We start from the raw sequence: 27983 nt of genomic DNA, 5'->3' as shown, positions 1-27983 counted from the left end.
AGTGTTTTCTAAAAAAAAACTAAAAATCCTAATGTGATGCATTCTTCAATACATAGACCTATATGAGAATGGTATGATGTCCATCCAGGGGCAGAAAAGATAATTACAAGATGTGAGTTTGATTTTTGACTCTTTTAAAGAATTAAAAACATCCTTCCTTTTATTTTTATTTTTTTTATTTACTCAGGGATATTTATTTATCTATTTATTAATTGTTATTTATTATTATTTAGCTATGGCAGTTAGTGTGCAAAGCAACTTACGTTTTTTAGCTGTCTGATGCTGCCTCGTCTGTCTCGTTGTTTTTGTGACAATGACAATAAAGTACTTTGAACTTTGAACTTATGTTCAGTATTAATCTCTATGTCTTTGATGTATTCCCTCCCTACATTCAAAGGAAAAATCTATGTAGAACACAAGCAGGAAATGTCTTGAATTGATACAAAAATGGATCATTGAAAATAACAACCTAGGACTAGATATCAATAGTTGTTGTCCAGAACATCTCATAGGGTATCCGAGTATAGGCTTACAGACTGTCCAAGCCAGAGAAGAAACAGGTCAACAAAGTCACATCTACACAAAGTTGAGGCAGACCTGTTGAAGGAACTAAGACATGTAAAAGAAACAACAAAAAAGAGATGATGTCACATTTTCAATTAGGCCAATTAAATGACTGTTCGGCCTAACTAATAAGACTATGACATACATCAAGCTAAATTTTGAAATGACAAAGCAACAGTATAAGTTTTGATTTCAAACTATGCAGGAGGCACACTTAAAAAGGTGGGCCTATAGACCAATCCCGTATTTATTTGTAATCTGTTTTTAGTTTAGGCATAACTGTTAACAATTTCTGTAAAATTCTATAATCTTACAAAAAGATATGTAACGGTAGAATACAGCTGATTTATCATGTCCATGGTGACATCTGCTGGTGATTTCAAGAATACCGTTTTTTTTTTTTTTTTTTTTGCAAACACTCCAAAACACAAGATGGCAGTGCAAATATTAATGTTGTTTGTATTTACAGTTTGTAATTCACGAAAAAGAATAAAGTGTGTCGTATTTTGATGACGAGGACCCACTGTGTGAGCAGCATGGTGAATAACTTACCGACCTGCTAACGTTACTTGCGGGCTATGCCTGCTACCACAGACTAATTTTCCTTGTGTTAGGTGTAACGTCAAACATTTTCTGTATAGTGCATGGTAGATGCTATCCTCAACAATGTCGTGGGTCAAATTGTTGGCCTCTGGTAGTGAAGATGTTTTCGACGAAGATACAGATGATCTTAGCCTACAGAACAAGGAATGGAACCATAACATGGAGAAACGAGTCAAGGTAATGTTAATTTGCTGTCCTAGCCATGCTAAAGATGTAACGTTAACAGGGAATAGCTAACTATGGTATTGATATGCTAGCTAGCATAGGTTTTTCATGTCATGTCTGTGTACCGAAACAGGCTGTTACGGAATAACGAAGTAACTTTGAAGTCCTCGACCCTTATTTCTGTAGGATGGCTACCGAGATGGAGTTGACGCAGGGAAAGAGGCATCTCTTCAGGTTGGTTTCAACGAGGGCTACAGGGAGGGAGCAATCCGAATGAAGGCCTTTGGGCAACTTAAAGGAATTGTAAGGTAACGTTAACCTGATTTCCTCCTGACTTGACAGATAACACCGTGGTTCAGGTTGATGTAGTAGTCAATGGAAACAGCAAGCGCAAAGTCACCCAACTTACTCTAATCAATTTCTTTTCGTCTCGGTATTAGGAACATGTATGAGTTTTTGAAAGAAATTTCTGCTTTCTTTTAGGAAATATATAAGCGTTTTAGATGGTGCAGGAAGTTAAATAGTCTCGCGTGAGATCAGCCATGTATCTACGCAGCCTAAAACCAGTGGATGGTTTCTTTCAGTGTCCAGTTGTGTTCTCCCTTCACAGTAAAAGCTGAGCTCAGTGGCATCCCAGTCACGCGACTGTAACACTGGGCATTGTGAACAAGTCTGTGCTTGCAATAACTCATGTCTCCCTCCCCTTTTATTCCTGACTACACATCCATTGTTTGTCCTCGCCTCGCACACACAGTGCCCTGCAGTGTTGGTGTCAGCGGCAAGCTCTAGGGAGTTCTGCCTCAGCCTCCATATCCAGCCTGATGCAGGATGTAGTGCAACATGAAGAGGCTATCCTGGAGGCCATGAAGAGGGCTCAGGAGAGGCCCATCCCCAGTGTTGGGGATGTTTCTGAGGGCGTGGAGGACCTAGAGATGGCAATGGATCAGGAACCACCAGAGGCTCAGGCCTGTAGCAAGACAGACTGCTGCAAGAAAGACACACACTGCAGTAAAGAGCAGTCAGCATGTTCCTCCATTGCCCTGGTGGGCTTGGAGGAGTTGGTCACAAGGTGTGCGAACCTGGCAACAGAGCTGGAACTGCCTGAGGAATTTGTATGTCACATACAGCAGCTGAAGACATATGGACACTGACCCAGTGATTTAAGATGACTGGTATCACATTGTTCCCTTCCTCTACTGGACTGATCCCTTTTTGGCATCATTGCACTGCCCCAATTAGAGATTTAAAAGCACTCAAATGGACAAAGATGCCTGGAATTGAAGTGATGTCACTGCAATGGGAAAGAAGTAGACAAGGAATTGACTTCCTGGAAATAGGATAGCCAGCAATGTTATCTTTTGTAACTTTGTACATAGTAAAATACTCTGATCAGACATTTAAAGTGAGTTCATTGCCTTTGGGTATTATGTGAAAATTAATTTATGCTTTGCAAGACATCTACAGCGTGTGTGACTGAACATCATTAATAGTGTATTGATTTACCACCATGATTGAGGGACTGATATCCACTATGTTAGGATGTAAATATCACATCTTGCAGTACAGCTTTGAGTTTCTTGTAAATAAAAATACAGAACTATGTTACACCTGTATGGAATAAAACAGGCTTTTATTTTTCATATATGGAAAAATATGTAACACCTTCAAAGGCAGGCACAGAGAAAGTGTTTCACATTCTAAGAGAAATGGACAACAACATTGTTCATCATGACAAAAATGTATAGGATATATTGTTTTGCAGAAGGAATATGGTTAAGCTGTATTTTTATTTAACAAAACCACTGGCCCATGCAAGTTACAAAGGAAATATTTCTTAATACAACAGTGTTATGGCTCTGTTGACTGTTGGCCGAGCCTTTGAAAATAGTTCCTCGGCGGGACGCTGTTTCACCAATCCGTTTGTTGTTGATGATGGCACCGTCGAAGGAATGGGCATGCAGTTCCGCCAGGAAACTCCAGAGCCCGCCAGTCGCACTCCCATGTGGTCTAGTTAAATCATGTATGGCGGTGAATTTTAGTGTAGCACCTGCATGATGTACCGTTGAAATAGAATAAGCAAGTGGCATTAGGTCGTATAAGTCAGGTACAGGCTGTCTATGTTAGGGGAAAACCTAGGGGAAATCACATAAGCTTGCACGTGGTGGTAAAACCTTTCTAGAGGAATTTCCCAGATCGCTGTACAAAACACACGTTTGTACTAAAATATATGGTTCCTCTAGTCTACACGTCATAGTTGGCCAACATTCGGTGACCTTTATTATGAGCCCTTACGAACATAGCGGATAACGTTCTTATAAAGTGGACATTCGAACATTGCCATTTACTTTAAATCTGAACCCAGTGGCAACAGGAGTGTCAAGCGCTGTTCAGCCTCTAGTCGTCGGAAAGTGAAACTGCTGTGTCTTGTAATCTACGAAACTTCCTGGTGGCAAACAGTTCGTCATTTATCAGACACCAACCAGGGAAGCTTCAGGAGCGGGTAGGGAACGAAACAAAATGCTATAGTTTCAAATTGTGTTTGACCTTGTGTGCTTAAATGTGTTAGAAACTGAAATACGGTACTCTTGAATCCCTCTGAACACACCCGAACTAGACTAACGCCCACTCACGAGGCGATGGTTTGGCTTCACAATGCTGCAGTGATAGAAACACAACTAGGCTATATTTGGTATCATGGACTTATGCTGGTTTAATTTTCCAGGCTATTGAGCGTTAAAGCATCCACGTGTCGTTTGTTACACAGGCATTTCTAAGATTGTGTTATTATACACTACAACAGGCTACTGTACGTAAACGTACGATTTTATTCCACTCACGTCCGTTCAACTGCATGCCTGGTACTAGCACGCCTGACCGGTTTACACATTTTGGTGTCTGTCCCTGATCACCACCGAAATTCGAATATGCATTTGAAAAGCTTTAGAAGTAGCGTAAGCATTTAATGTGCATTTTGAATCGGTACATGGTAATGATATACTAAGTCAATTAACTTAATCTTATTCGTATCTTGTTTCTTTTTTTGTTTTGTTCGCTCTGCGTTGGCTATAGTTGCACTTGTGGATAGAAAAAGCCTTCCGTACCTAGCATATGCTTTGTGTATGATTTCATCTCATTATATTTTCAAGACAAATCTAAAGACATTCTACTAAATAATATAATATTTAGGGCAGCTCTTGTTATGATCACTGTCTTTCTGGAGGAAGCACTGTCCCTCCGCCTTGTTAATTTCTGACAACACTACTTTGCAAAGTGTCACTTCTCTCTGCGCTTTCTATACGCTAATGCAAATTATCCTTTTTTTGTGACAATTTTCAATTCACTTTCAATTCATTCTTTCATAAGAGGGAAACAATTGAGATGTTAAAATGTGATTTTAAAAGAAACAGTTTACAAACTAATTATGATCCCATTTTGTATCTCTCCCATTTACACAGAGCAGAGGGTCCATGTTGTGGATCTCACTAAGGGCTCTGTCCCTTGCCTGAGGACCTGAGCTGAAACCCCGGCCAGGTCCCAGCACACAACATGGGGAATACAGTTAGCTGCTGTTGTCCTGCAAATCCTTGCGACCATCAGGATGAGGGGCAGCGGCTGCTAAATGAGGGCATCCAGAGCCCGCAGACCTCCGCTAAAGTGTCGGAGGGGTGTTCACTGAGCCCAGACTGTGCCACTGCAGAGAGGTAAGATAGGAGACAAGTCTCTGGGTATGCGATTTTATACCTGCATTCATTATTCAAATCCTAACCTTCTCTATAACCTACTTTACAGCTCTGAGACACCCTCACCCACAAATGACCAGGTGACTGACCAGTCAAAACCAGGCTTGCCAGTGGAAACCTCTCAACCTGAGGTGGTCCGTGGTCAGGCAAATGTTCAGGAGGAGGCAGATGCTTTGTCCATGCAGGTGAAGCCTGAGGCATCAGCTGTTATCAGTAATGTGGATGTAAATGCAGCTTCTGCTCTGGATAAGTATGAAACCCAGGATGTTTTCCCGGAGAAGATAGAGAGCGTGGCTGTGTCCACTGAGAAGCTGGAGTGCAAGGAGGCTTCTAACGGGATTAAGAACCAGGCCGCTACCATCCTGATTGAGAACCAGGCTGTTGCTGTGGTTGAGAACCAGGCTGCTACCATCCTGATTGAGAACCAGGCTGCTGCTGTGATTGAGAACCAGGCTGCTGCTGTGGTTGAGAACCAGGCTGCTACCATCCTGATTGAGAACCAGGCTGCTGCTGTGATTGAGAACCAGGCTGCTGCTGTGATTGAGAACCAGGCTGCTGCTGTGATTGAGAACCATGCTTCTTCCACAGAGAAGCTGGACAGCCAAGCCGCTGCTACCGCGATCGAGAGCCAGACCACTTCCACTGTCATCGCATCCACCGCGATTGAGGGCCAGGCCGCTGCCTCCGCGATCGAGAGCCAGGCCACCGCCTCTGCGATCGAGAGCCAGGCCACCTCCGCAACCGAGAGCCAGGCCGTCTCAGCAAACGAAAGCCAGGCCGCCTCCGCGAACGAAAGCCAGGCCACCGCCTCTGCGATCAAGAGCCAGGCCACCTCCGCGATGGAGAGCCAGGCCGCCTCCGTGAACGAGAGCCAGGCCACCGCCTCTGCGATCAAGAGCCAGGCCACCTCCGCGACCGAGAGCGAGGCCGCTGCGATCGAGAGCGAGGCCACACCGATCGAGAGCGAGGCCACACCGATCGAGAGCGAGGCCACACCGATCGAGAGCGGGGCCACACCGATCGAGAGCGAGGCCACCTCGTTCGAGAGCCAGGCCGCCTCCGCGATCGAGAGCCAGTCTGCCACCGCCTCCGCGATCGAGAGCCAGGCTTTGTCCACCAAGAAGATTGTGAGTCCGGCTGTGTCAGCTGAGAAGCTGAACCTTGACATGTCCCTTGCAAAACTTGACAAAAGGGTTGTTTTTATGGAGAACCCTGAGACCCTGGGCTCCTCTGTCAAGGTAGAAGCTCCAGTGAAGAAAGAAGCACTTGCTGAACTTCAGCAGGATGTTGTTATGGACTTAAATGGTTCTCTTGCTGAGGAATCAGCCAAATGCCTTTCCATTGGATTTGACTCTGCCATTCCAGTGGAGCATTTAACAGAGGAAGCTTCCTCCAAGATGGCAAATAATACCGAAGGAGTAGCCATCACAGAGCCATTGACCCAGGAAGAGGATGGAGTCAAATTGGATGACATTCATGGTGGTATATTGATCAAGGAGATTGATGATGATGATGTCGTTCTACCCCAAGAGGACTTTTCCATCATTATACCAGCTGTAAAGCTGGCGGACCTGCAGGTTCAGAATTCCTTGGCTGAGGAGGTGGTGAATGAGGCTCCCAGGGGGTTGTCTCCTTTCACTGAGATTGCTGCCCAGTTGGACAATGTTGGGCAACAGACACTGCTAGAACCCTCTTCAGCCTTGGATTGCAAAGAGGATGTCCCCCTACACAGCATTGAGGATGAGCGGCTGCTCATCCCCAACGTGCTTAGCACAGGTTTTGCCTTCATAGATGCTAAGCTTGCTGGGGCTATCTCGCAGGAGAGGAATGATAATGGCGAAGTGTTCAGCACAGAGGGACAGTACCCTGAGAGTGGCCCGGAACTCTACTCTGCTCCCACTGACACTTCTTCAAGGTGAGTCAGGAACATGTTAGTTTGATTGGTTTAGTCCCGTAATAGAACTTCTGTTACATGTGATGGATCAGGTTTTAGGTCAGACACACAGCTATGTTGTTTAGACCAATGATAGATGGCCACTCAAACAATTGTTGAGAGCTCTGGGATGTTCAAGATTTAAAAAGGAATTGGCTGTCCGTTTGCCAGTACGCAAGTTTTGAAGACAGTGATTGAGTTTTTTTCCTAACGCTTGTCTTCCTATGGTTGACAGTGCGAAGGCTAGCAAGGACAAAAATAGGACTCACAAGGACTCGAACTTCACAGAGGAGCACTGCAATGGTGAAGACTTGAACAGCACCCTCCCCTCGGTTACAGCTGAACAAGCTGTTTGCGCTGAGATTAGGTAAGTACTGATGCCACCAACAGATGGCAACAAAAGACTGGTGCAATTCTGCAGTGTGTTTTTAATTCCAAAGATATTTTCGTTCTGAGACATGCAGACACAACAATTCCTTTGCCAGTGGGTTTCACACCATGTGACTCAGTTCCATTCAAGAGGTGCTAATCAGAAGAAGTGTTTAGATAAAGAACCTTTACATTGCTGTTTTTTCCTCATTGGCTTAGATTGGCCAATTTAATATCTGATTTGTGTGCCAATATGGCAATTTTTTTTGTAGAATGAAATTATAGAATAGAAATATGTATGTGTAAATAATGTTTCTAATATCTGGCTGTGTTGTCTAAATGTCTAAACAACAGGTATTTAGTCATGCAGATGTGGTTCTATGGGATGACATGATTTTATTGGGGCCTTCCAGCACTCACTTGAATTGTTTACCACAAGATTGCATGCACACAATAATCAGTTTAACTTTAGTAAAGTACATCCCTTCATCACAACACAATTATTTGTGTACAGAGTCTCTGCTGCAGACTCTGCCCCCCAGGACTGTGTGTCTGGCCTGAGCATTGTGTCTTCACTGGGTGACCTATTGGAGGGACAAGAGACTGTGAAATCCCAGGTGTCCAAGCAGCATAAGCTAGACGTAGAGGCAAAGAGTGTTGCCACTGGAATCACTGATGGAGGGCAGGTCGTGAGTCCCCAGGGTGAGAGACCTAGGAGCGCTGGCAGGACGAGCCCGACGTTGGATGGGCATGAGCCCTGGTTTGATTGGTATGTCAATCCCACAACCGTTTACCATGTTAGATTAACAAATTAATTTTGGATCAAGTCAGTTTAAGCCAAACATAAATTAAAGCATTGACAGTCAAGGAGCTTGTATGTCAACTGTATTAGATTTGACTGTACCTTTCTCCCTAAAGCGAAGGAGATCTCTACCGTGGCGAGGAGGAGATTGAGGAAGATGTGGAGAAGGGAAAACTGATGGAAATGACGGGTAAACAACCTTCCGTCATTGCTTCATGTTAGGAATTTTTTTTGATTGGTTTGTGATTAATAAATCTAAATTAACCACATCTATCAATTTACCGTGAGAAAAATACTGATTTGCCATTGTCTTATAGAGACGAAGTAAACAAGCCTTGGCCGTGTGATGTTCACCATACATTAGTGGCAAACAACACATATTTCAATGCACTTTTTTTAATGAAGAGCATATTTTCTTTATTCCTGATTAACCCATCTCAGTTTGTGTAAAACTTGCAGGTTAACCAACTTAGGTAATGTCAGACTATACCACCAAATAAAGCACTGATCAAGTCTTGCTAGCTTATAACTTTGCTTAGCTGTGGTCAAATGCGACGTTTTTTTTAAATAGTATACTTGAATAACAGTTTGTTCTTACAGTTATCTGTAATAATAAATACAATAAAACAAAGCATAATGTAAGTATAAAAGATGTATAATATAAGTATAAAACGATGCATAATAAATAGGGGTGGGGGAAAAAATCGATTTTTCGATTTCTCTCGATTCTCTTTAGAACGATTCTGTCTCGATTCAGAAAAGTTCATAATCGATTTTTTTAATAAAATTTTTTTTTTTTTTAATTAATTTTTTTTTTTTTTTTTTACACATTCATTTTGTGTTGAAATGCAAGCTGCATCGATTATTGCATTGTTCATAGAAAGTCATAATTGTGACAAGGAAAAACTTTTTCTCTAATAAAAAAATAGATCTGTTGATTTATCAAACACAAAGTAGGAAGTGATTTGAGACTCTAAGTAGCAAACTCAAATGTTTTAAAAATTGAGATGCATCGATAATCGTTTTATCGGTTTAGAATTGATAATCGATAATCGGTTTAGAATCGAGAATCGGTTCAGAATCGAGAATCGGTTTAGAATTGAATCGTTGACCTCTGAATCGGAATCGAATCGAATCGTGAGGTGCCAAGAGATTCCCACCCCTAATAATAAAAGTATAAAACGATGTATAATACAAATAAATCCAAGATGAGGCTGTAGACCTAACATCCAACTCCCAATACAGCCCAAAGAGTTGAAGCTAGCACCACATCAAAATCACGCATTTGGAGAAATGGAAACTATTACTCTGGTCTATGACTATTACCGCGGTCTATGACTATTACTGCGGTCTATGACTATAACCACTGTCTGACTATTACCACTGTCTATGACTATTACCGCAACGCAGATGGTGCACAGTGATATATCGGGTCAAGGGGCATCATAAAGTGCGATTAATCTGATGATCTTCTAATCTTTTTGAGGCATCATTTTTCTGTTTTTATTTTTGTTATTTTTATTCTGTTATTATTGTTATTTTCACAACCCTACTTCAGTTATATATCCTTTTTTCATGTGCATTATCAGTATCTATCTCCTCTCAATTATCCTTTCAATACATTTCCAGGACTTGAGGACCGATGCAGTTTTGACCCGCCCGTGGCCATTTTGATTTACAGCGAGAGGGAATGGAAAGGGCAGACCACCAAAAGCACAGTCATCAGAAAGGTTTGTTTTACATTTTTACATTACATATTACATTTTAAGTGTGCTCAGGGAAACGTAGGGCTCTGTGCTTTTACGTTTATGTTCAAGAATTTGCCTGCTTCAATGACTGTGGCCTCAATGGATATCAGACTGTAGTGAATAGTATGGAAGTTATAGGAGTTGGCTGGATGCAGTATTTACTCTTTTAATAGAACTGCTTCCGGTGCTTGATCCCTGTGAACTCCTTGCTCCACTAAACGAGTTGGACCAGAAATGCCATCCAGCCCGGCCCGCAACTAACTGTCATTCACTCTGTCCCTCTGTGTGTCTTTCTCCAGGGCTACGCTGTTCTCTCCCAGGCCTTTGGATGCATCCGGCGGGTCAGAGGAGACAACTACTGTGCCCTGCGAGCCACCCTGTACCAGGTGCTGATGAACACTACCCAGCTTCCTGAGTGGGTCCAGCAGGAGAGCTTCTTATTGGTATGCCCATCTCCCCTACCCTTGAGGGTACAGACTATACATAGTTGGGTGTGTTACCACTGTCTTATTTAGAATGGACTGCATGTCTCAGAGGAAATTCAAATATGTTTTATTTTTGAAAGATCTATTCATTTTGTGTAGGTGGAGAAGTAGGCCACATAGCAAAATATATGCTTCGAAATTGTGATTCATTCTCGACCATGGTGTGGTAATTTGATTCTATTTCATAGTATTGGGGGTTTTGGTCAGGATTCTTAATGTACCATACTGTTCACAAGATATCTATTGTTTTTTTTAAAGATTTATTTATGGGCTTTTTAGCCTTTATTTGGATAGGACAGTGAAGTATTTTGGACAGGAAGTGAGGAGGAGTGAAGAGGTGGGGAGAGGATCGGGAAACGACAGCAGGCCAGAATTGAACCTGTGTCCCCGTGGGCATTGTAGCCCGTAAATGGGGGGCTTAGTGCCCCCCAAGATATCTGTTTTTGACCTCAGGTCTGGAGAGTTGGTATTTTGAGATTTCTTAAATTTTGCCTTTTCCTTTTTCCCAGATCCCAGAGGAGCTGGAGGCTCGTTACGGTCTGATTAAAGGATGGTTGTTTCCTGACATTTGCAAGCAGACCAGTGGGAGCGAAAATGCAGTTGATCTGATGAAACACTACCTGGGCCTTCTCCAGAAATGGGTACAAGCATTTGTGCATTGTCATATTGGTTGGATAGTGTGTTACTTATGGTAATATGCGCTTGTCGATGTTATTTTTCCATATCGACAAGCGCATATTGTCATTACAGTGATTGTCATTATGGCAAGGTATACATTGGGGTTGCTGTGTATTCATTTTTATGTGTGTGTGTCTACAGTGGCATGCAGCAGCAGCCTCCCCTGGGCTGGAGGGCCGCAGGCGTGTGTGTGAGCAGCTCTTCCAGAGCGACGAGGATGAATTTGGTCTCATGGAGGCGCTCAAGCTACTGATGTTAGCCTGTGGTGTGGAGTTGCACGCGGCCATGCAGAGGGGCGATGACGTGCCCATCTTCTGCTGGCTGCTATTCGCCCGTGACACCTCCTCATGTCCACGCACGTTTCTGACCAACCACCTGAGCCAGGTGGGATTCAGTGGAGGCATGGAGCAGGTGAGAGGGATCAGGGGGACTGTTGTTGTTGTTGTTTGTCAGTTGTTGTGTTTGCTACCTCTTAGAAGACCTGTCTCTCTTAAAAGACCACCTTAATCTGGATGTGGAAACATGCTAAACATATTGTAGTCCATTTCAAACCACGTCACCTTGTCTCTAGGGAACAATAGCACATACTCTTTTTCTCTTTGTGTTATCAAGGCAATGCTACATTCACCCACCATATCACAATATGTGTCCATCGAGAAATAGAAATAGCCTATGAACCTAACGAAGGAGACAATAATAAGAATAATTGCATAAGCATTAATCACTTCTTGGAGTGATGACAGAGGTTAATCAACCCTCTTACCACACCTTTTACAAACAGCCAACCCGATGCACAGCAGGTGAGCTGCACAGTACACTTGCCTAACCCACTGCACCACTACTAAACTTTCCTGCTGAATATAGCATTTTAACATTAATTATTGAGAATAATGTAATCAGATTGACACAAAAGAATTTATATTTGTTGTAGACTCTCCTCGATTCAAACTAAGTATGACAACAACAAAAAAACTAGGTGACTAGACCACCTTTGTCATGGTTACTGTTATGGAATGACACTCTGTGGTTTACTTCATAAAGAAATAGATTCTTGTTAGTGTACCCATATGTTTTTGATTGGTGATTTTAAATGCAGATTTGAAGAAAACTAGTTGTGTGACATTACTGGCATCTCGGTTGCCTGTAGCAATGCACCCTTTCACTGCCAGATGGGAAGCTGTATCAGATTTGTTGGGTTAATATAGCAACCAACAGTTGATCGCTTCTTTTCTCTTATAGGTGGAGATGTTTCTCCTGGGTCACACACTGCACCACACCATCAAGACCTACCGCCTCTACATGGCCGACACAGAGGAGTTCATCACACATTACCCTGATGACCACATTCAGGACTGGCCCTGTGTCTGCCTGGTGACCGAGGACGACCGCCATTATAACGTGGCAGTTGGCGAGCCTGCCCATCCTCAGGAGGACCTCTCCGGAGGACTTCAGTGATTGGCCACCCAGTTATTTTACTGCAGCTTAATTGTTGACCCAAGACACCAGGGTCAGATTATGGCCAACTCAGGATACTATTTTACACAATTTTAAGCTTACTTAAATATATTATTTTCTCAGCATCATATTTACTACTGTATTGTGGAGTTTTTCTCTGGAAGTCTTGCTTTGGAAGATACTGAGGCATTTGTTGACTATGTACAGTAACTCCATACCTCATGCAGAAGAACTTGGCAAAAAAAAAAAAGATGACTGCTGTGAAGTATTCTTTTAAGCACAATATGAGAAGGATGCTTGAAGATAAGTTACTATGAGATGTATGCACTATTTTCTCCAAGGCTGTGATTCATACTGGTCAAGGAAGAACAGGTTGGGACATTGGGCCAGCTTGTCAACCAATAACTCAAATGAAGTGGCTCTCATCATGGTTTGTTGCCCTTACAGACAAACAATATAATGACACTAGCCCATGAAGAAAATGACTAACTCTGCCTGGCCAGCACACTTTATCATGGTTTGTGGTTAGAATTTGTGCATTCCTCAACCATGCCTGATTCTTCTCTCACACAGAGCAACAGGACTGTTTTTTGTCTTTTTACTTATGAAGTAAAATCCTATTTAAGGTTGTAAAAAACAAGCATTTGAATTATAGAAATGTGCCAATACTTCAACAAGTGGATTTACACAGCCTTCCTTTGAGGCTTTTCTACCGTATGTATTAAAAAGGGGGACACAAGACATCTAGGGAGCTCAAGTAATATTTTCTTGTACTACTGATTTTAGACTAACAACAGATTCTCTATTTTTATACTTTGACTTAGTTCAGGTTTAGGTCATTAGTTATGTAAATTAACTTTTAGCAGGTTAACATTAATCCGATACTGGTGTTTAAGAAACAAGGAGAACAAAAAGGACTTTGAAAATGTGTGTGAAACAGGTGCAGTTTTAATATGTCCGGACTGTAATAAAAGACACATTTTATCAATAAATCCAGAGCTGGGTGGTATGTTGAACTCCACGATGGACCATGTAGATACATTTATTTAAGAAACAAGATTCTAATTCATGATACATAATTACATACAGATGATTCTGGTTTAAAATATCTTTCACATGATCATGCTTGATAAATTCAAAGCTGACAACGTGGACTGCCAGAGTTTAAGATAAAAAGCATATTTCCCCATAAAAATGTATCACTTTAAAGTGACCAGCTATAAAATATGGCCTGTATACTTGATATTGCAACTCTATAATGTAATGTATAAGATGATTAACCAGATGTCCAATATGAAGAATCAGTATGGGGAATTCAGAAACCGTGTAAAATATGTAGATGGTTGAAGTCTGTCATTTTTGCTCAGGTGCACCACTTTGATTTATGGTAAAGATGTCTTGCCCTGCAAGGCTAATTCCAACACAGTGACAGTGTGTACAACCTCAAAGCAAAAACCTGACAGACATGTCAATGCATCAGTTCAGAGGCAAACTCAAGTTTAATGCAGGTTCCATTTTGACATCTATATAAAACATAGATAAAGGAAAACTTAAAAATGCAGTGTTCTACAAAGATTTAAAAAAGAAAATCTGATAAAAATAAAACTGCCATTTGGAGAAAAGTCCATTTAAAAAGAAAATCTGAAACCCAATTCCCAAGGCTTTAAGATGAGTCTTTTGACTAGATAATGCATTCAATAAAAATAAATATTCCCTTGTGGCTATTGTTTTCTTCACAGAGAAACGCCCTGTTCTGCTCAAAGGTTAACAAACAGCTGAGTGGCAGCCAAAGAACATACTTCCAGTGTTCTCCTGTTTCAAACATGTCTCGTTGCATTCCGAGGGAGATGGCCTCTGTGCTTATAGCTCCTTTGGCTTTGTTGCAGCCCTTTACAGTTAATGTGACTGAAGTGTAGACAAGCCAACCAATGGAGAAAAAGGAAGAAAGGACAAGCCTAAGTCACTTTCCTACATACTGGCACATCGCAATAAGTATACTGCCAAAATGTAGCTCGTTTGGAACACAGTTATGTCGGACAATACCTGCGTAGGCGCCTACGGGCTGTCAGCTTACTGCTGTCGAAGTGACAAAAGCAGATAGATGGATGCAGTCTCCACCACGTCTGATTGGTTGATCCCCAATAGCGGTGTGGGTTGTCACCAATAGCTCACCCAAATGGGAGATTGTGCGCATGCTTCTGAATGTGGTCACACGCATGAGGACCACCAGAGGAGTTAGTGAAGCCCCCCCCTCCCCACCCCCACTGAGTGCCTTTTTCACCTCGGAGCCCCCCCCCCCCCCCCCAAGAAAAGTGCAACCGATGGCTCCATCACATCCAAGCAAAGACTTCAGACTTTTGTTTTCAGAACTTGCCAGCTTGATGGGTTTGTTTTTGTGTTCTCATTGGTCCTCCCCTTCTCCCAACTCCTGAATGTTGTCTAACTGGGTCGTGGGGTTGACCTCCCTCATGGGGGAGGAGTTCTCTCCATCAGCCATCAGCTCGTTTTTGTTGTTACTCTTCTGCGTTCAACGTTGATCAGGAAGGCAGGAGAAACAAAACAAAACGTAAGCTACGGCCTGAAATAATTGAATCTACCTCCTTAAAGTAGTTGCATTATTTGAAGTTTGAATTCTGGAGATCTGTTTTCTCCGTCCGATTTTTTGGCCATTTATGGAGATTCCCCATGACCTCACAAAGTTAAAAAGATGTCACCTCACCCTCCAAGAGTGAGAAACACTAAATCTGAAGGGGGGAAAAAGGGCTTTTCCAAACCTGTGTTCTGTAGACGCACAAGGCGGCAATAGCAACCATGAAAGACTCTCCCATAAATCCAGCCAGCAGTGATGCCACTCCCAGAGTGGCTCCGTGAACTCTGCAACACAACAGGGTACACATGTACACAACAACAGGGTACACATGTACACAACAACAGGGTACACATGTACACAACAACAGGGTACACATGTACACAACACAACAGGGTACACATGTACACAACACAACAGGGTACACATGTACACAACAACAGGGTACACATGTACACAACAAAAACAGGGTACACATGTACACAACAACAGGGTACACATGAACATCTTACCAGGAGGCTGAGCATGACTGTTTCTTGTACAGCTATACCTCCTTTATGATTGTGGAGCCATCATTTCAAAACCTACATATTGGCTCATATCAATATAACCACATGAGGTGTAATGCCATTTCATCCATGTTATGGGGAAGGTTCTTCTGGTAACAATAGGACAGTCACACAGTACCAGTCCTTTGTGAGTATACCACTGTGTCAAGTCAGTAATCGCACCAGAATATTATCTTAAGGTAAATACCTACATTTCCTTTAAACAGTTTAAGATAATAGCTAGTTTAAGATAATAGCTAGATGCCACTGGCATCTACGTGTAAGGAATTTGTTTCCGTCATGAGACATATGAGATAAGAATCATGTTGTACACAAAGCTGTATGTTTGAAAGATGTAACTTTGGTTAACTGATTACAGTAGTGACTGAAAGTAAAATTAGTCCATAAGCCTACTCTAATTGACTCCGATTAGTCTATAAGCATACTCTAATTGACTCCAATTACTCTAATTGTCCATGGGCAAACTGTAGGAGTGCTTCTGGCCTTCAGGATTTTAATGAGGTAGATGCCTATTTTAGTGATGTAGATGCCTGTTGTATGGTGTAATATGCATGGCAACCAGCATTTTTGTAGGCACAGAAACCATAATGTTAGCCTACCATAAAGATGTTAAGTAATGTAAATATGTTTGAGGGTTCAACATTACAAGCAAAAACACATCAGTGCCAATTGCAGCAGTTTGCGTGTGCATAATTATATACAGTGTACATTATTCAATTCAATTTTGTTTATATAGCGCCAATGCCAATTTAAAATTGTCTCAAGGCACTTAGTCAGCACTTAGAGCCTAAACCCCCTAGAGAAAAGAGAGACTCCCTTTTAACAGGAGGAAACCTTGAGCAGAACCCAGCTCATAAGGGGGGACCAACCAGGTAGAGAGATGGGGGGAAAACTGTTCCTCTGAGTGAGTTCCATTCCATTCCAACTCCACCTGTTATTTCTGCCTACTGCAGCTATTTTTCATTGTTTTGAGATAGAACTGAAGAACATAAACAAAAACTCTTAGTATTAACCATATGGTAGTCATGTTTGAACTTTACTCTTAAATCTGCACAGTTTCTTCTACCCTACCCAAACACACAATTGAAATAATAGCCGTTCTCCATACTACTTCATTCAGTGCTGAGCTTCATTTCAAAGATTTACATAGATGGGTGCTTTTGCAATATGCATCTCGTGACTATCAGTCACATCATGGGTCAAAGTTCTACTCACTGACTGACTCACACATATACACACATACACACTCACCCCATGTAGGGAAGTACCACCAGACTGATGATCAGGACTCCGATGCGCAGCACAGAGCTGGGTGCCAGGACAAAGGTCTTCTTCAGTGTCATGAGCCAGCCAGTCAAGTAAGCACGGACACAAACTGTAGCAGACATGTGCAGAGACAGACAGATATATTGTTCATTGCATTTGGAACGTTTTAGAATATTTCATGTGGGTTGGCTCTTTTTTCCCCCAACCTTTTTGGCACCTTCTTATTTTGCTTTGTCGAAGGCAAAAAAACAAAACAAACAAACAAAAAAAGCGAACTTTAGGAAATGTTAGCAAATATATAAACGTACCAAATTTCAAAACATTATCTTAAGCTGTTCTTGAGGTATTAAAATTCGTCAGTTGCAGCACCCCATCTGGACGAAATTTGCAAAATTTGCCGTGTGTCTAAGAAAATGTGGTAGCAATGCAGCATGTACTGAAGTGGTAGACTCTTGCATTGAACCTTATTCAATAGGTGGTGCTACTCAACAAATTAATCATAATGACCCAAGATAATGCACATCCTGATGAAATGGTTGTTGCGCTTAAAAAGTGTTTAGAGCCTACTCCACTTTAGGAGGCGACAGCACAAAGGGACATGCCTACCTAGGGACACAACCCTTCCGTATCCGCCATGTGGGGCTACAGTCATGCAAAGTTTCCTGTAGATTGGTGAGGTCTCAGTATACGGTATCGTTGAACAAAAATCAGGGGGTAAAAAAAAAACAAAAAAAAACACTTTGACCACCATCAGTTGTGTAGATCAAAATGGACGCCTCACCTGGCAGGGGGAAAAAGGAGAAGATCCGCAGTGGATTGACGCAGAGTTGGGCGAAGGATGTATCGACCCCAATGATGTTCACCAAGATGCCCTCAGATATTCCAGGACTCCAGAACAATATGAAACACATCTGGATAATTCAGAAGAAGCATAGTATGACCCACACTATATCTATACAATACGATTAATTTATCATGCAATTCTGTTCCTCTGAATGTTCCATTTGATTCCAACACGGTTTCTACCGTGCAAGAAATGGTGATGTGATGAAAGCCTATTTTTAGTAACATACAACAACTGAATATTCTGAGAATGAATATGGTAACTTTGGTAACTATGGTCACTTTTTCACATCAAATATGCTAGTGGCTAAAGTACTAAAAAGAAAAGGCGCTGTTGATACTTCGTTGCCAAGGGAAAAACTAGAGCCAACAAACGTGGTCCAACTTCAAACTGTTCATTGCTTCCCACAAAAATACAAAGGTCTCATTTCAGAACCCGTCACTTTAGATTACCACAAAAAAAAAACAATTGTCTCACATTCCTCTCCCTAAAACTGTCTTTGCATGTTCAAGTGTATGTGCGTAAGATTTAATCCCTGCATGTCATCTTGTGTCACTTGTCACTACAAGTGTGTGTGTGTGTATTAATCTTGTCTCATCTGCTCTAGACAACTTTGTATGTTTGTGTATTTGTGTGTGTACACACTTGATCTTGCCTTGTCAAGCTAATATGCGTTTACTTGTTTCTGCAGGTGTGTCAGGAACATGTCACAGCAAGGCCAGATGATTCAGTTCTGGTGGACAACCTCTCTCTTGCTTTCTCTCTGTGTCTGTCTATCCCTGTGGCTGGACTGATCACGCTCCAAACAGCCCTGCAGGAAGGTGATTGGCAACAAGCCCCGCCCTCTTGTTTACCATGCCGTGCAACCACATCTGGCAACCTGGGTTCCATGATCCCCACCCACTGCCCCAGGGCCCCAGCCACCGACATCCTGTTTTTGAAGCGTGAAGAACTGTTGCAGCAAACACAATTACAGCAGCAGTGCTCTCTCTCTCTCTCAAGCCCCAGAACACACTCAAGGCTGCTGTTGTTGTTACTGTTATTGTTGACATTAGGTTTCTCCCATCTCTCTCTCTTGGCTCTGAAATCAAAAACAACCGCAGAGACCCAAAGAATGCAGGGAAACGGGCACATTGGTGGTTCTGGCAAATAAATCATGATCTGTGGCGAGTTAAACAGACTCATTATCTTTGCATCAAGCCAGGGGGAAGACAACAGTCAGGCTTGTTTTGGCACTATTCTGCCTGATGTATCCACAGGTGCACTCACACATTAATACACTTTGGGTAAGACCATGCTGTTGAAACACGGCATGGTTTGGAGTTGTGTACACACAAACTTCTTTGTGAATTCCTGGTTTACGAGGGAAAACTGATTGGGAAAAACAACTCAAGGACAGCAGGGCCACCGTACCAAAAAATAAATACCTGACAGTACATTTAAATGGATAAGAATAATAATAATAATGATACAATCTACTTTGAGACTACTACATTATTAAACCAAAATAGACTATACACTATATATTTAACCAAAATAATAACATGAAGGATTGTGGCGTCGCCTCCTCTCTCCCTGTGGTTTGTTTTGGTGACAAGATTAGGGCTGTAGGCTACAGTTTATAAGATATGGTAGAGAGGCAACCATGCCTCAGAGTCAGGAGCATAGAAGATACAAAAACCGGGATGACAGTCTTGCATCCCTTGAATGTATGTTTGACCATGTTAATTCCTAAAACAATGGAACATTAGCCTACACAACACATGCATACCAGACACGAAATGTCCAAATTTAGCTAATGGTAGAAAGCTAAAAGATCTCCAGGTGTTACAAGCTAAAAGGGTTAAAAGATAGCACAAGCTAGCATTGAAGTTAGTGAGTAAGTGAGTCTGGTTTATTCAAAAAAAAGTAGTTTAAGACATTAACGCATACAGCCTAGCCTTAGCATCAGTCTCTCCTGTTTCAGATGTAACTTCAGCACTATATCTGATCTGGGATTCATTAAAGTATAGCATGACTTGCTGCACTCCGTTTAGTGCAACATTTAATGTACATTCTTTTGTAGTATCAGGTTCACATCATTTTAACTATGTCCCCGCCAGTAGCCTACACAGTAAAAACGGTCCAGCCGTTTAAAATCTTGGCAAAGAGTCCAAATATGAGAACGTGGCCTACACCAAATTAAGTGATAAAACACCATTAATCAATACATCAAGTCGGTGCTAATAGATTAATTATGTTAAGAAACTTGCAGTAATTAATAGATACTGTAACTCTTATATGAATACAATATAATTCATATGGAGTAGAAAAGAAATTCCCCCTAGGGAACCCAAATGGTCAGCAGCAGCCCAGAACGACAGCCACAGGTACCCTGTGCATCAGTGAAGCTACTTGCTGTCAATTACAGTGGCAATCCCCCACTGTGAGTTATTCATTAAACTGGAGGGGAGATGCTTTCAAAAACATTACATTGTCTTGTTGTCAACTCTAATCATGCACCAGGCATGTGGCCTGTCATGCAGTCAACACTGCAGAATTTGGAAAGCATAGGCATGCATGATTTCATCTCCAGTTAGTACAATGCATTAAAATGACATATCTACCCAGCTACCCAGCTGAAGCGTGTCAAACGTGTACCCACATGTAGGCCAACATCTTTAGCGAAACAGGAAAAACAAAACAGGTCTGGTGAGGTTATGGAATGTCCATCTCAACTCATCCAAAACCTGTCCATCTCCACAGCTGTGTCTGCTGCTATCACTGCTCAATGGGTGGCTGGGACTCTGCAACTCCGTTTCACTCCACTATGGACAAGGCTTAAAAGACAGACACCACTGTAATACAAGTCATTATGCTTGGCTATTCGGTGGAAATAACCACCCATACCGTACTCTCATTACATAGGTTTTCCTACATATCGCAGCAAAGACCTTTATCCAAGAACTTACACCTCAGTACTGTAGGTCACAGTACAGTAAATGTGGCAACCTAAATTCCCATGGCTAGTGTGCAATGCCTGTGTGATCTCTTCAGCGTCTAACTAGATTTGAATGAAGAATGCCCGTACACAGCAAAAAATGAGGTACTTGAATTTCAGAGATGTGTTTTGCGATTCAGAGCGACTAGTTTGTCGTGTGTGCCATTAGAAAAACCTGACAAAGGTCTTAATTAATTATAATATCATCACAAACACAATGCAAGTCCCTGTGCTTCACTGTCTGCCAGTGGTCTGATTCCTAACTGCTTCACACAAAAACCTGACACCCAAAGTCACTTCTGACATGAGTCACTGGCTGGAATGCTGAGCATGTTCCGCTCTGCAAGCAGGACACCAAGTGACAGCATGAGCCTCAATCTCCGCTATGGAACTTTCCAGGAAAACCGTGAGCTACATCTGATCTATACATACAGTGTGGCGAGCAAGTTCCTATTTCCCCCGTCCCCTTTACTTGGCAACAGCCCTGTAGTAAAGTATATGGTGTTTTAAGAGGCCACAAACACAGAGAGGATCCAGCAGAAGTGACAGCGGCTGATTCATTGTGTTTACTGCCGAGCTGAACTTACCATGAGAGAGATCAAAAAGCAGCAGAGTGTGAATCTGTTTATGTGCGATTTGGTGACTGAGGTGCCAACGAGCCGCCTGTTGGTGGGATTGTTCTGCCGGGAGGAAACAGCATTCCAGTGTGTTTGGTAGAGGAAAAAAAAAACTTCATTAAAAGAAGTACAACTCAAGGTTCACTGATTCAAAACACACGGTGATCTAAATGTTTTTTGTCATCTTTCCATATTAATCTCATGGTGGTTTTGAAGAGCGTCAGAATAGCAAACATGTAGTCTCCTCCTGAGGCGCTGAAATGCCTAGAGAAGAATGTGGCTTGGAAATGCCAAGTTTACCTCAAGACTGTAATTACATATTGAGTGTGAACTGATGAAAAACAAAATGACTAAGTCCAGTGATATCAAAACCATCCAGTGGAAATTTACAAAGATGTTCGCAATGTCCTGACTTGTGCTTGAACCGAAAATGCCTTAAGGCTAGCAGCTCACTGAGTCACAGGTAACAGTAAGTGTTATCATTTTCTATTTAAATGGTTTGACCACAACCAATAAACGTTTCGTGACAAACGTTGATTTCGAAACCACCGATACTATGACGCTCTCGTGATGGATGCAAGTAGAGTAATATGCCTTATCTGGTTCATTACATTCCAATGACAGATCAAGGTCACGACGGCTCACCTTGTCGAAAGCAGGGTAGACAGCCCGAAGTTCAGTAAGCCAGCCATAAGGCATGTGGCCCACTGGGTAAGTGGCGGTGAGGACTGCAACAGCCTGACACACACACACACACACACACACACACACACACACACACACACACACACACACACACACACACACACACACACACACACACACACACACACACACACACACACACACACACACACACACACACACACAATTGAAGTCAAATTTCACTGTAGCTATGCCTACTGTCCATTAGTGAACATCAGCCAGCTTAGAAAGTGGAGAAATGGCTCACCTGAGTAGATTCTTCGCTTCCCTTGAGGTCGCGAGACACAAAGAGGTTAACGACTGGTCTGCTGATCCTCTGTGTGGCCAAAATGAGGGCCAGTGGCCACCAGAAACTCAGCATCGTCCTAATGGTTGCATCTCCCTAGAGAGAGCCAACAGTCTCAATTACCGTTTGGCTTCATTCTTATATTCTGTGCACTGAACAATGCAACAATAGATCTTACGAAAGCTGTGTAATCCAAGGGAAAGAAAAAGATAGCCTCTAACTACAGGGACTCTCAGTTCTGCAATGTGTTCTGCAATCTTGCTCCAACATTCATAAACATTACAGCACTCTAGAGAAGTAGGCTTTGGGATCGTACCCCAATTTCGATGCTACAGGAGTCTGGAATGTTTTCATGGACGCTGCAGTAGTAGCCCAGTGCCACGATGGTGAATCGTACCAGTGCACCCATGTAGAGCGACAGGATGGGGATGAGGAGAGGCTCCACACACGCCAGGTTACTTTGGAGTAGGATGGCCACAAATACAATCTAACCAGGAGAAGACATGAATGAGTAGCACCACCCACACACCACAAACGTCATCAACCAATAGAGGTTAGAGGTTGAGTTTGACAAAAGACAACGCTAAGACTATCATTTTCAAATTCTACCTGTGCCACAACATCTGATATGGAGGCTGAGCCAACAAGAAGGCTGTGTTTGTGCTTGAGGAGAATTCCAGAATGGATCCATGCCTAAAAAAGTAAACATACAGTTTCAATCACTGTTACCCAGGGTTAAAAAATACAGAATCTTAGCAAGGATTCTATCCACCCTAAAAAGAAAGTAGGAGAGTTATGTACATAGAACGCTGACAGAATTTCAATATCAGGGTGTTATGTTTCTTATGTAGGTTTTGAAAGACTTGAGGAGTTATGATTTAAGGCTAAAGCAGGATCCAGGTAACTCACCATGGCATCCAGAACTGGGAACAGTGACAAATAAAGGAAGGCCCGTCTCGTCTTGCCGCCCACGGATTCATCCACATGGTGTAGCTTATTTATTATGTAGTACCCAAGATCTGTATAAGCTAGATTAAGAATAAGTACAGTTCAAATGTGTCAGGAACAAAATACCAAATTTGGTTCTTCCTTGGGAAACAGAAAGGACCTAAAAATAACTAAGACTTATTTAAAATTAGTCACAAGTCAGTAAACATTTCCACCCACAATGGCCATCCAAACCACAGTAAAATGGGTTAACATCTGGTTTAAATTACTCATAGAGCAGAAATTCACAGAGTATTGTCTTGTTGTTTGTGGTTCACACTACTTGCACTGTTCCAAAGGGCAAATGGGCCTGTGAGTCCGGGGTGTGCATTCATAAAGCTTCTCTGCATAGGTTCGCTGACATAATATCTGTTTGTCTTGCTGCCTTCTTAGTAGAGCCGGATACAGTGTCTGGACCAGTGCTCCCACTCTGTCAAGCATCATCCTACACGCTCACTTTCTTCTACCCTCTCCATCTATTTCTTACTAGTGCCCTCTTTCTTTGTTATTACTATTTCCGTTTGCCAAACAACCACACATACCATAGAAATAAACTCAAACAGGTAATTACGCTCACTCACACACCTACCAATGAGGATGTGCAAAACAAAAGCGATGATTCCAGCCACGCCCATGCAGAGCACAGCCTTATGCCTGTCCCGCTTGCTGTTGACAAACACCAACCCCACGTTCTTGAAGTCACTCATGGGCCCAGTGAAGAACTTCATGAGCGAGTAGGCCAGCCCATAGCTGGCCAACATCTCCACTCGATCTTCCTTTACTGTGGCAATGCCCCTGTTCAGAGCCTGTGAGGACAAGCACAGATGCCATTGGTGTTAGGACACCCAGTGAGGAACAGATATCTCCTGTAGCACCAGATACTGTACGTCCACATTAATAATACATCACATTTATATATCGTTTTTCAAATTTCTCAAAGACGCTTAAAATAAGACAAGAATAAAAAACATGGGGTGTGTGTGTGGGGGGGGGGGGGTGATGGATAGTTGGGGAAGGCATGGCTAAAGAGGTGGGTTTTGAGGGCCTTTTTAAATTATCACTTCCACAAACAGTCTTGTTTCATAATTGTATTGTTTTAGTTTTTAGCATACTCTCAATATTGTCCATAACTTGCATGACAGAGTGTAAATACAGTTTGTTTAAATAACTGTTGCTAGATTCCAACCACCAAGACCTTATGATGCCTTTGGAGTAGGAGATATTTGTGAGAAGTTTGTTTCAATTGATATAAGAAGATCAACAGCTCAGCTCATCTTTCCTCTAGGCTTTGAATACATAGCTTTCATTGATGTACAATAGTTTCCCCTTAATATACAATAAGTAGTCTGCATCTGAACACAGGTTCTCAGACTACTACTGTTGGTCTGGTGATGTGTACCCAAGGATCTGCATTTCGAGTTCCTTAAGGCACTACTATCTAATGTTCTACTATCTAATACTATACTGTACACTCTGTATTGCTCTGCTTATATTACATCTTTCAACTTGAACGGCATCGTCATGTCAGGGGTGTCACCTCATGTCGCATGCAAACGAAAAATATCACAGAGAGACAGATGTGATGTCATCTGGGAAGAGTCCAATGTAGAGTACTGACGCTCAAGGAACAGACAGTGACCAGTTCAAAACAAACACTCTTCTGCTAGCCAAAAACAAATGTTTTTTTTCTTCACAAACATATAGGTACATGGAGCACTATAAGCTTACTACGTACACTCACTCTTTTTTGTTGGGCCACAAGTAGGATAAATGCTCCACCTTGCTTCCTGCTTCCATGGATGACTGAATGAATGAGACTTAATTTCCCATCAGATTGACTTTACAACCAAACACAGCTGCAGGAGCACAATGAGTGAGGGGAGTACTATTTTTAAACCCTCAACTGGCTGTTATGCAAGCTTAATCCCTGGTCTCCCTGCACCACACGGTGGCGTTTAATAGGGCCTCTTACCCTTCACTGGACAGTACAGAAACACCAGCACAGGACAATACATGTCTGACTGGCCCAGAGGTCAATTAACTCTGCTTTACAGGATCTTGCAATTTCACAAATTCACGCCAGTTTAAGGATTTCCCGCAATTGCAGGTTGCACTTTCCTCTTCTTATCGCACTATATTAAAAAAATATTGCATTATTTGCGATTGCATAAAAACAACTAAAAGTCACTGCAATTTTAACCACAATTTTGGAGAATTCCTGCAGCAAATTCAGGTCACTTTTGGCCACAACAATCAAAACAAGCCCTCCCAAGATCCTGGTGGGACTGATACAGTACACTGGTGCTCAGGTTTCCGCTCTCCCTAATGAGAAGTCACTTCAGCTGGCATGGGACCTGAATTTCATTTCTTTAAGTAAAAAGCACTGAAAGGCTGACTTATCAGATGCCACTTTAGGCGAATAGAATGCTGTTGTCATTGTTTGCTCAAATCAACAAGAAATGCAACAGTTTAGCTGTTGGGACTCAATTTACACTCAATGAAAATTGGTGGCTGACGACATAAAAAACAGAACACCAAGAAAAACTAAACCTATGCATGACATTAGTCATTGGTTGGTGTATATTTTCCCCTCACTTGAATGGAGTATTATGGTCCAGAGCCTGGTGCATTCATCTTCACCCTGTAGTATGAGGGGCTCTGTCTAACCAACAAATAATGATTTAGAAAGGTGGGGTATGAGATGTTGTGAAGATAATAGGAAGGCAACAGTGTTAAGGACAGTATTGCATCTTTACATTTGAAATCGAAAGTGACAGGGGGAACCCCACTGAATGCAAAGTCTCCCCTTTTCTCTTGCCTAAATCTAAAGGCCAGGGCAGTTAAGAGACGTTATTTATAGTGCGGTCTCTGTGGACCGGAGGACAAATTAGCACTGGAGACTTCAGGTACACACCGTCTGAGTGTCAGGAGACACAACATTCTCTCACCTAAAGTAAGCCAGAGCTCAGCACACATTACAAGCCAATATGTAAACGCATCAGCCAGTCCAAATCCAAAGATATTGACTAATTACATTCCATGCCCACATTGTGAGCTACCAATCACCATAGCTCAGCTACACCTGTATTCTTAAATCTTCCTGCTGACCTGAAGGACAGCTTTTAACCACAGAGTAACACTTATGTTGTATTGGCAAGTGCTGTGCCTTGAGTAGCACATAGATCAAAGCACAACAAATTAAATAAAGGTAGGCTTGGATTCAAAGTTATACAGGACCAGATGAGTGATCAGGGGCACAAAATGCCAATTTCAATGAACCATTTAACTTAAAATGAATAGTCATAACGTTAAGAGATGGACCCAGGCTAAATACTGACAGGAGAATTTTGATATTATGAGGTGGAACAGGCAGTCACTATTGTGAAATAGTGTGCAGACGTAATTCATATTTTGTGATCATCAGAATCATCAAGGTAGTTTTAAGGTAGTCTTATTCATTAATATTGCATTGACAAAACCAGACTTTAAAGTATCTGTTCCGGAATAAAAAACTACGTGACATTAAAAAACACCGATTCATTTCCTGCCAGATATGTTCTGGTCAAAGGGTTTTTTCCACAATCGAGTCTGCATGTGACCATGGCTGTATACTGTAGATCCTATTTAAGTTATGTTCTAATCGGCAAAAAACTTTTTTTTTAATTCCTTTTACCAATATACCAAAAAACTATGTTTTAAATAGTGACCTGAATGCAATGGCGTAATTGAATGTTAGATTTTTGTTTCCTTCCGCACTAATTTACAAACGAACTACATGTGTAGTCTTGACAAAACATGTCAAACTGAGTTGAAGCCAGACATCAACTTTGTCTGCAGTACTATTGCCCTTGTTCATGATGTGATCTAATTAGTTAACGTTGTTTTGATCCTGACACCCTAAGACAGTATTTGGATGAGCTATGCATTATTTCCCAACAATTGCATGGTGACAACATAGATAAAGGTATAGTCTACGTGTGCCAACTTACCTGTTCCCCAAGGTCGATGGCTATGTTGGTGATAGCCAACGGCACCAGAAAACGGATGAGAGGCCAGTAGGATTTGAGGGACTGGAGGTCTACCATGTTCTCACCTGGGTGGTGATTTGCAATGCATCGGCTTGCGCTTGTCGATTTGTTGAGTGGCTCTAAGCGTGTAGAATGGTTCTAATGGTTCTGTGGTCTTTGGCGTTAATTTGACTAAAAGCCAATGACAGGAGGGTTTCTTACCGGCTTTGTCACGACGGAGCTACCTCGGATTCATAGGTTAGCCAGCTAGCTAACTTTTCTTGTAACCAACGCACATCTTACATGAAATTACCTTACCCGAATCAACATCCGATTGTAAAGAGTTTTCCTGAATTTTCTGTAGAGAGCCCTGCCATTCCTTTTCAATTAACGAAGAGACGTTTAGTTGTATGAGCAGAAATTGATTCTAAACATGAAGGACACTGCGAACCCCAGAGGACTGTTCTGAGGACAGCTTTCACAGCATCTGAAAGTTTCATGTGTCCATTGACATTTATCCCTCCTCAAGCACACGTGGGGGCACACAACACCAACCCTCACCTACGTCATAATGTCATCGTGTTGAAAATGAA

General features: G+C 42.1%; 3 protein-coding genes across 7 annotated transcripts; 2 read left to right on the top strand and 1 right to left on the bottom strand.

Moving 5' to 3' along the window:
- Window positions 1–1230: 1230 nt before the first annotated feature.
- On the top strand, window positions 1231–2483 carry otulina (OTU deubiquitinase with linear linkage specificity a). Its single transcript, XM_012815108.2, has 3 exons — window positions 1231–1344; window positions 1519–1640; window positions 2087–2483. The coding sequence occupies exons 1-3, from the start codon at window positions 1231–1233 to the stop codon at window positions 2481–2483; spliced, it is 633 nt and encodes a 210-aa protein (XP_012670562.2).
- Window positions 1287–13534, top strand: LOC105889273. 4 transcript variants are annotated; one of them, XM_031584153.2, is made up of 12 exons: window positions 1287–1344; window positions 1519–1566; window positions 4788–5033; window positions 5122–6987; window positions 7241–7372; window positions 7889–8143; window positions 8293–8366; window positions 9806–9906; window positions 10224–10367; window positions 10919–11050; window positions 11229–11498; window positions 12327–13534. In XM_031584153.2, the coding sequence occupies exons 3-12, from the start codon at window positions 4879–4881 to the stop codon at window positions 12540–12542; spliced, it is 3345 nt and encodes a 1114-aa protein (XP_031440013.1). In that variant the 5' UTR covers window positions 1287–1344; window positions 1519–1566; window positions 4788–4878; the 3' UTR covers window positions 12543–13534. The 4 variants fall into 4 exon arrangements, with proteins under 4 accessions (XP_031440013.1, XP_031440016.1, XP_031440015.1 ...); XM_031584156.2 differs by lacking the exons at window positions 1287–1344; window positions 1519–1566 and adding an exon at window positions 2498–3832 and having other exon boundaries at window positions 5122–5524; window positions 5576–6987; XM_031584155.2 differs by lacking the exons at window positions 1287–1344; window positions 1519–1566 and adding an exon at window positions 2498–3832 and having other exon boundaries at window positions 4793–5033.
- Window positions 13535–14851: 1317 nt separating this feature from the next.
- Window positions 14852–27924, bottom strand: ankha (ANKH inorganic pyrophosphate transport regulator a). 2 transcript variants are annotated; one of them, XM_012815102.3, is made up of 12 exons: window positions 27373–27924; window positions 23973–24189; window positions 23306–23424; window positions 23006–23089; window positions 22713–22883; window positions 22358–22492; window positions 22051–22143; window positions 21376–21468; window positions 17746–17875; window positions 16950–17073; window positions 15317–15416; window positions 14852–15063 (listed from the first exon to the last, which is right to left on the bottom strand). In XM_012815102.3, the coding sequence occupies exons 1-12, from the start codon at window positions 27466–27468 to the stop codon at window positions 14944–14946; spliced, it is 1482 nt and encodes a 493-aa protein (XP_012670556.1). In that variant the 5' UTR covers window positions 27469–27924; the 3' UTR covers window positions 14852–14943. The 2 variants fall into 2 exon arrangements, with proteins under 2 accessions (XP_012670556.1, XP_031440022.1); XM_031584162.2 differs by having other exon boundaries at window positions 14852–15060.
- Between the last annotated feature and the right edge of the window lie 59 nt (window positions 27925–27983).

Source organism: Clupea harengus, chromosome 17 (genome assembly GCF_900700415.2).
Source record: "Clupea harengus chromosome 17, Ch_v2.0.2, whole genome shotgun sequence".
Lineage (NCBI taxonomy): Eukaryota > Metazoa > Chordata > Actinopteri > Clupeiformes > Clupeidae > Clupea > Clupea harengus.
This window is presented reverse-complemented; position numbering and strand designations above follow the sequence as displayed.

Excerpts from the sequence above, each read along its gene's own strand:
- otulina (XM_012815108.2), top strand. The coding sequence starts at position 1,231 with ATGTCGTGGGTCAAATTGTTGGCCTCTGGTAGTGAAGATGTTTTCGAC. Across the intron at positions 1,345-1,518 it reads ACATGGAGAAACGAGTCAAG|GATGGCTACCGAGATGGAGT; the intron begins GTAATGTTAATT and ends TTATTTCTGTAG. Across the intron at positions 1,641-2,086 it reads CAACTTAAAGGAATTGTAAG|TGCCCTGCAGTGTTGGTGTC; the intron begins GTAACGTTAACC and ends TCGCACACACAG.
- LOC105889273 (XM_031584153.2), top strand. The coding sequence starts at position 4,879 with ATGGGGAATACAGTTAGCTGCTGTTGTCCTGCAAATCCTTGCGACCAT. Across the intron at positions 5,034-5,121 it reads GACTGTGCCACTGCAGAGAG|CTCTGAGACACCCTCACCCA; the intron begins GTAAGATAGGAG and ends CCTACTTTACAG. Across the intron at positions 10,368-10,918 it reads AGCAGGAGAGCTTCTTATTG|ATCCCAGAGGAGCTGGAGGC; the intron begins GTATGCCCATCT and ends CCTTTTTCCCAG.
- ankha (XM_012815102.3), bottom strand. The coding sequence starts at position 27,468 with ATGGTAGACCTCCAGTCCCTCAAATCCTACTGGCCTCTCATCCGTTTT. Across the intron at positions 23,425-23,972 it reads TGTTTTGCACATCCTCATTG|CTTATACAGATCTTGGGTAC; the intron begins GTAGGTGTGTGA and ends TTCTTAATCTAG. Across the intron at positions 15,417-16,949 it reads GTGGTACTTCCCTACATGGG|AGTTCACGGAGCCACTCTGG; the intron begins GTGAGTGTGTAT and ends GTTGTGTTGCAG.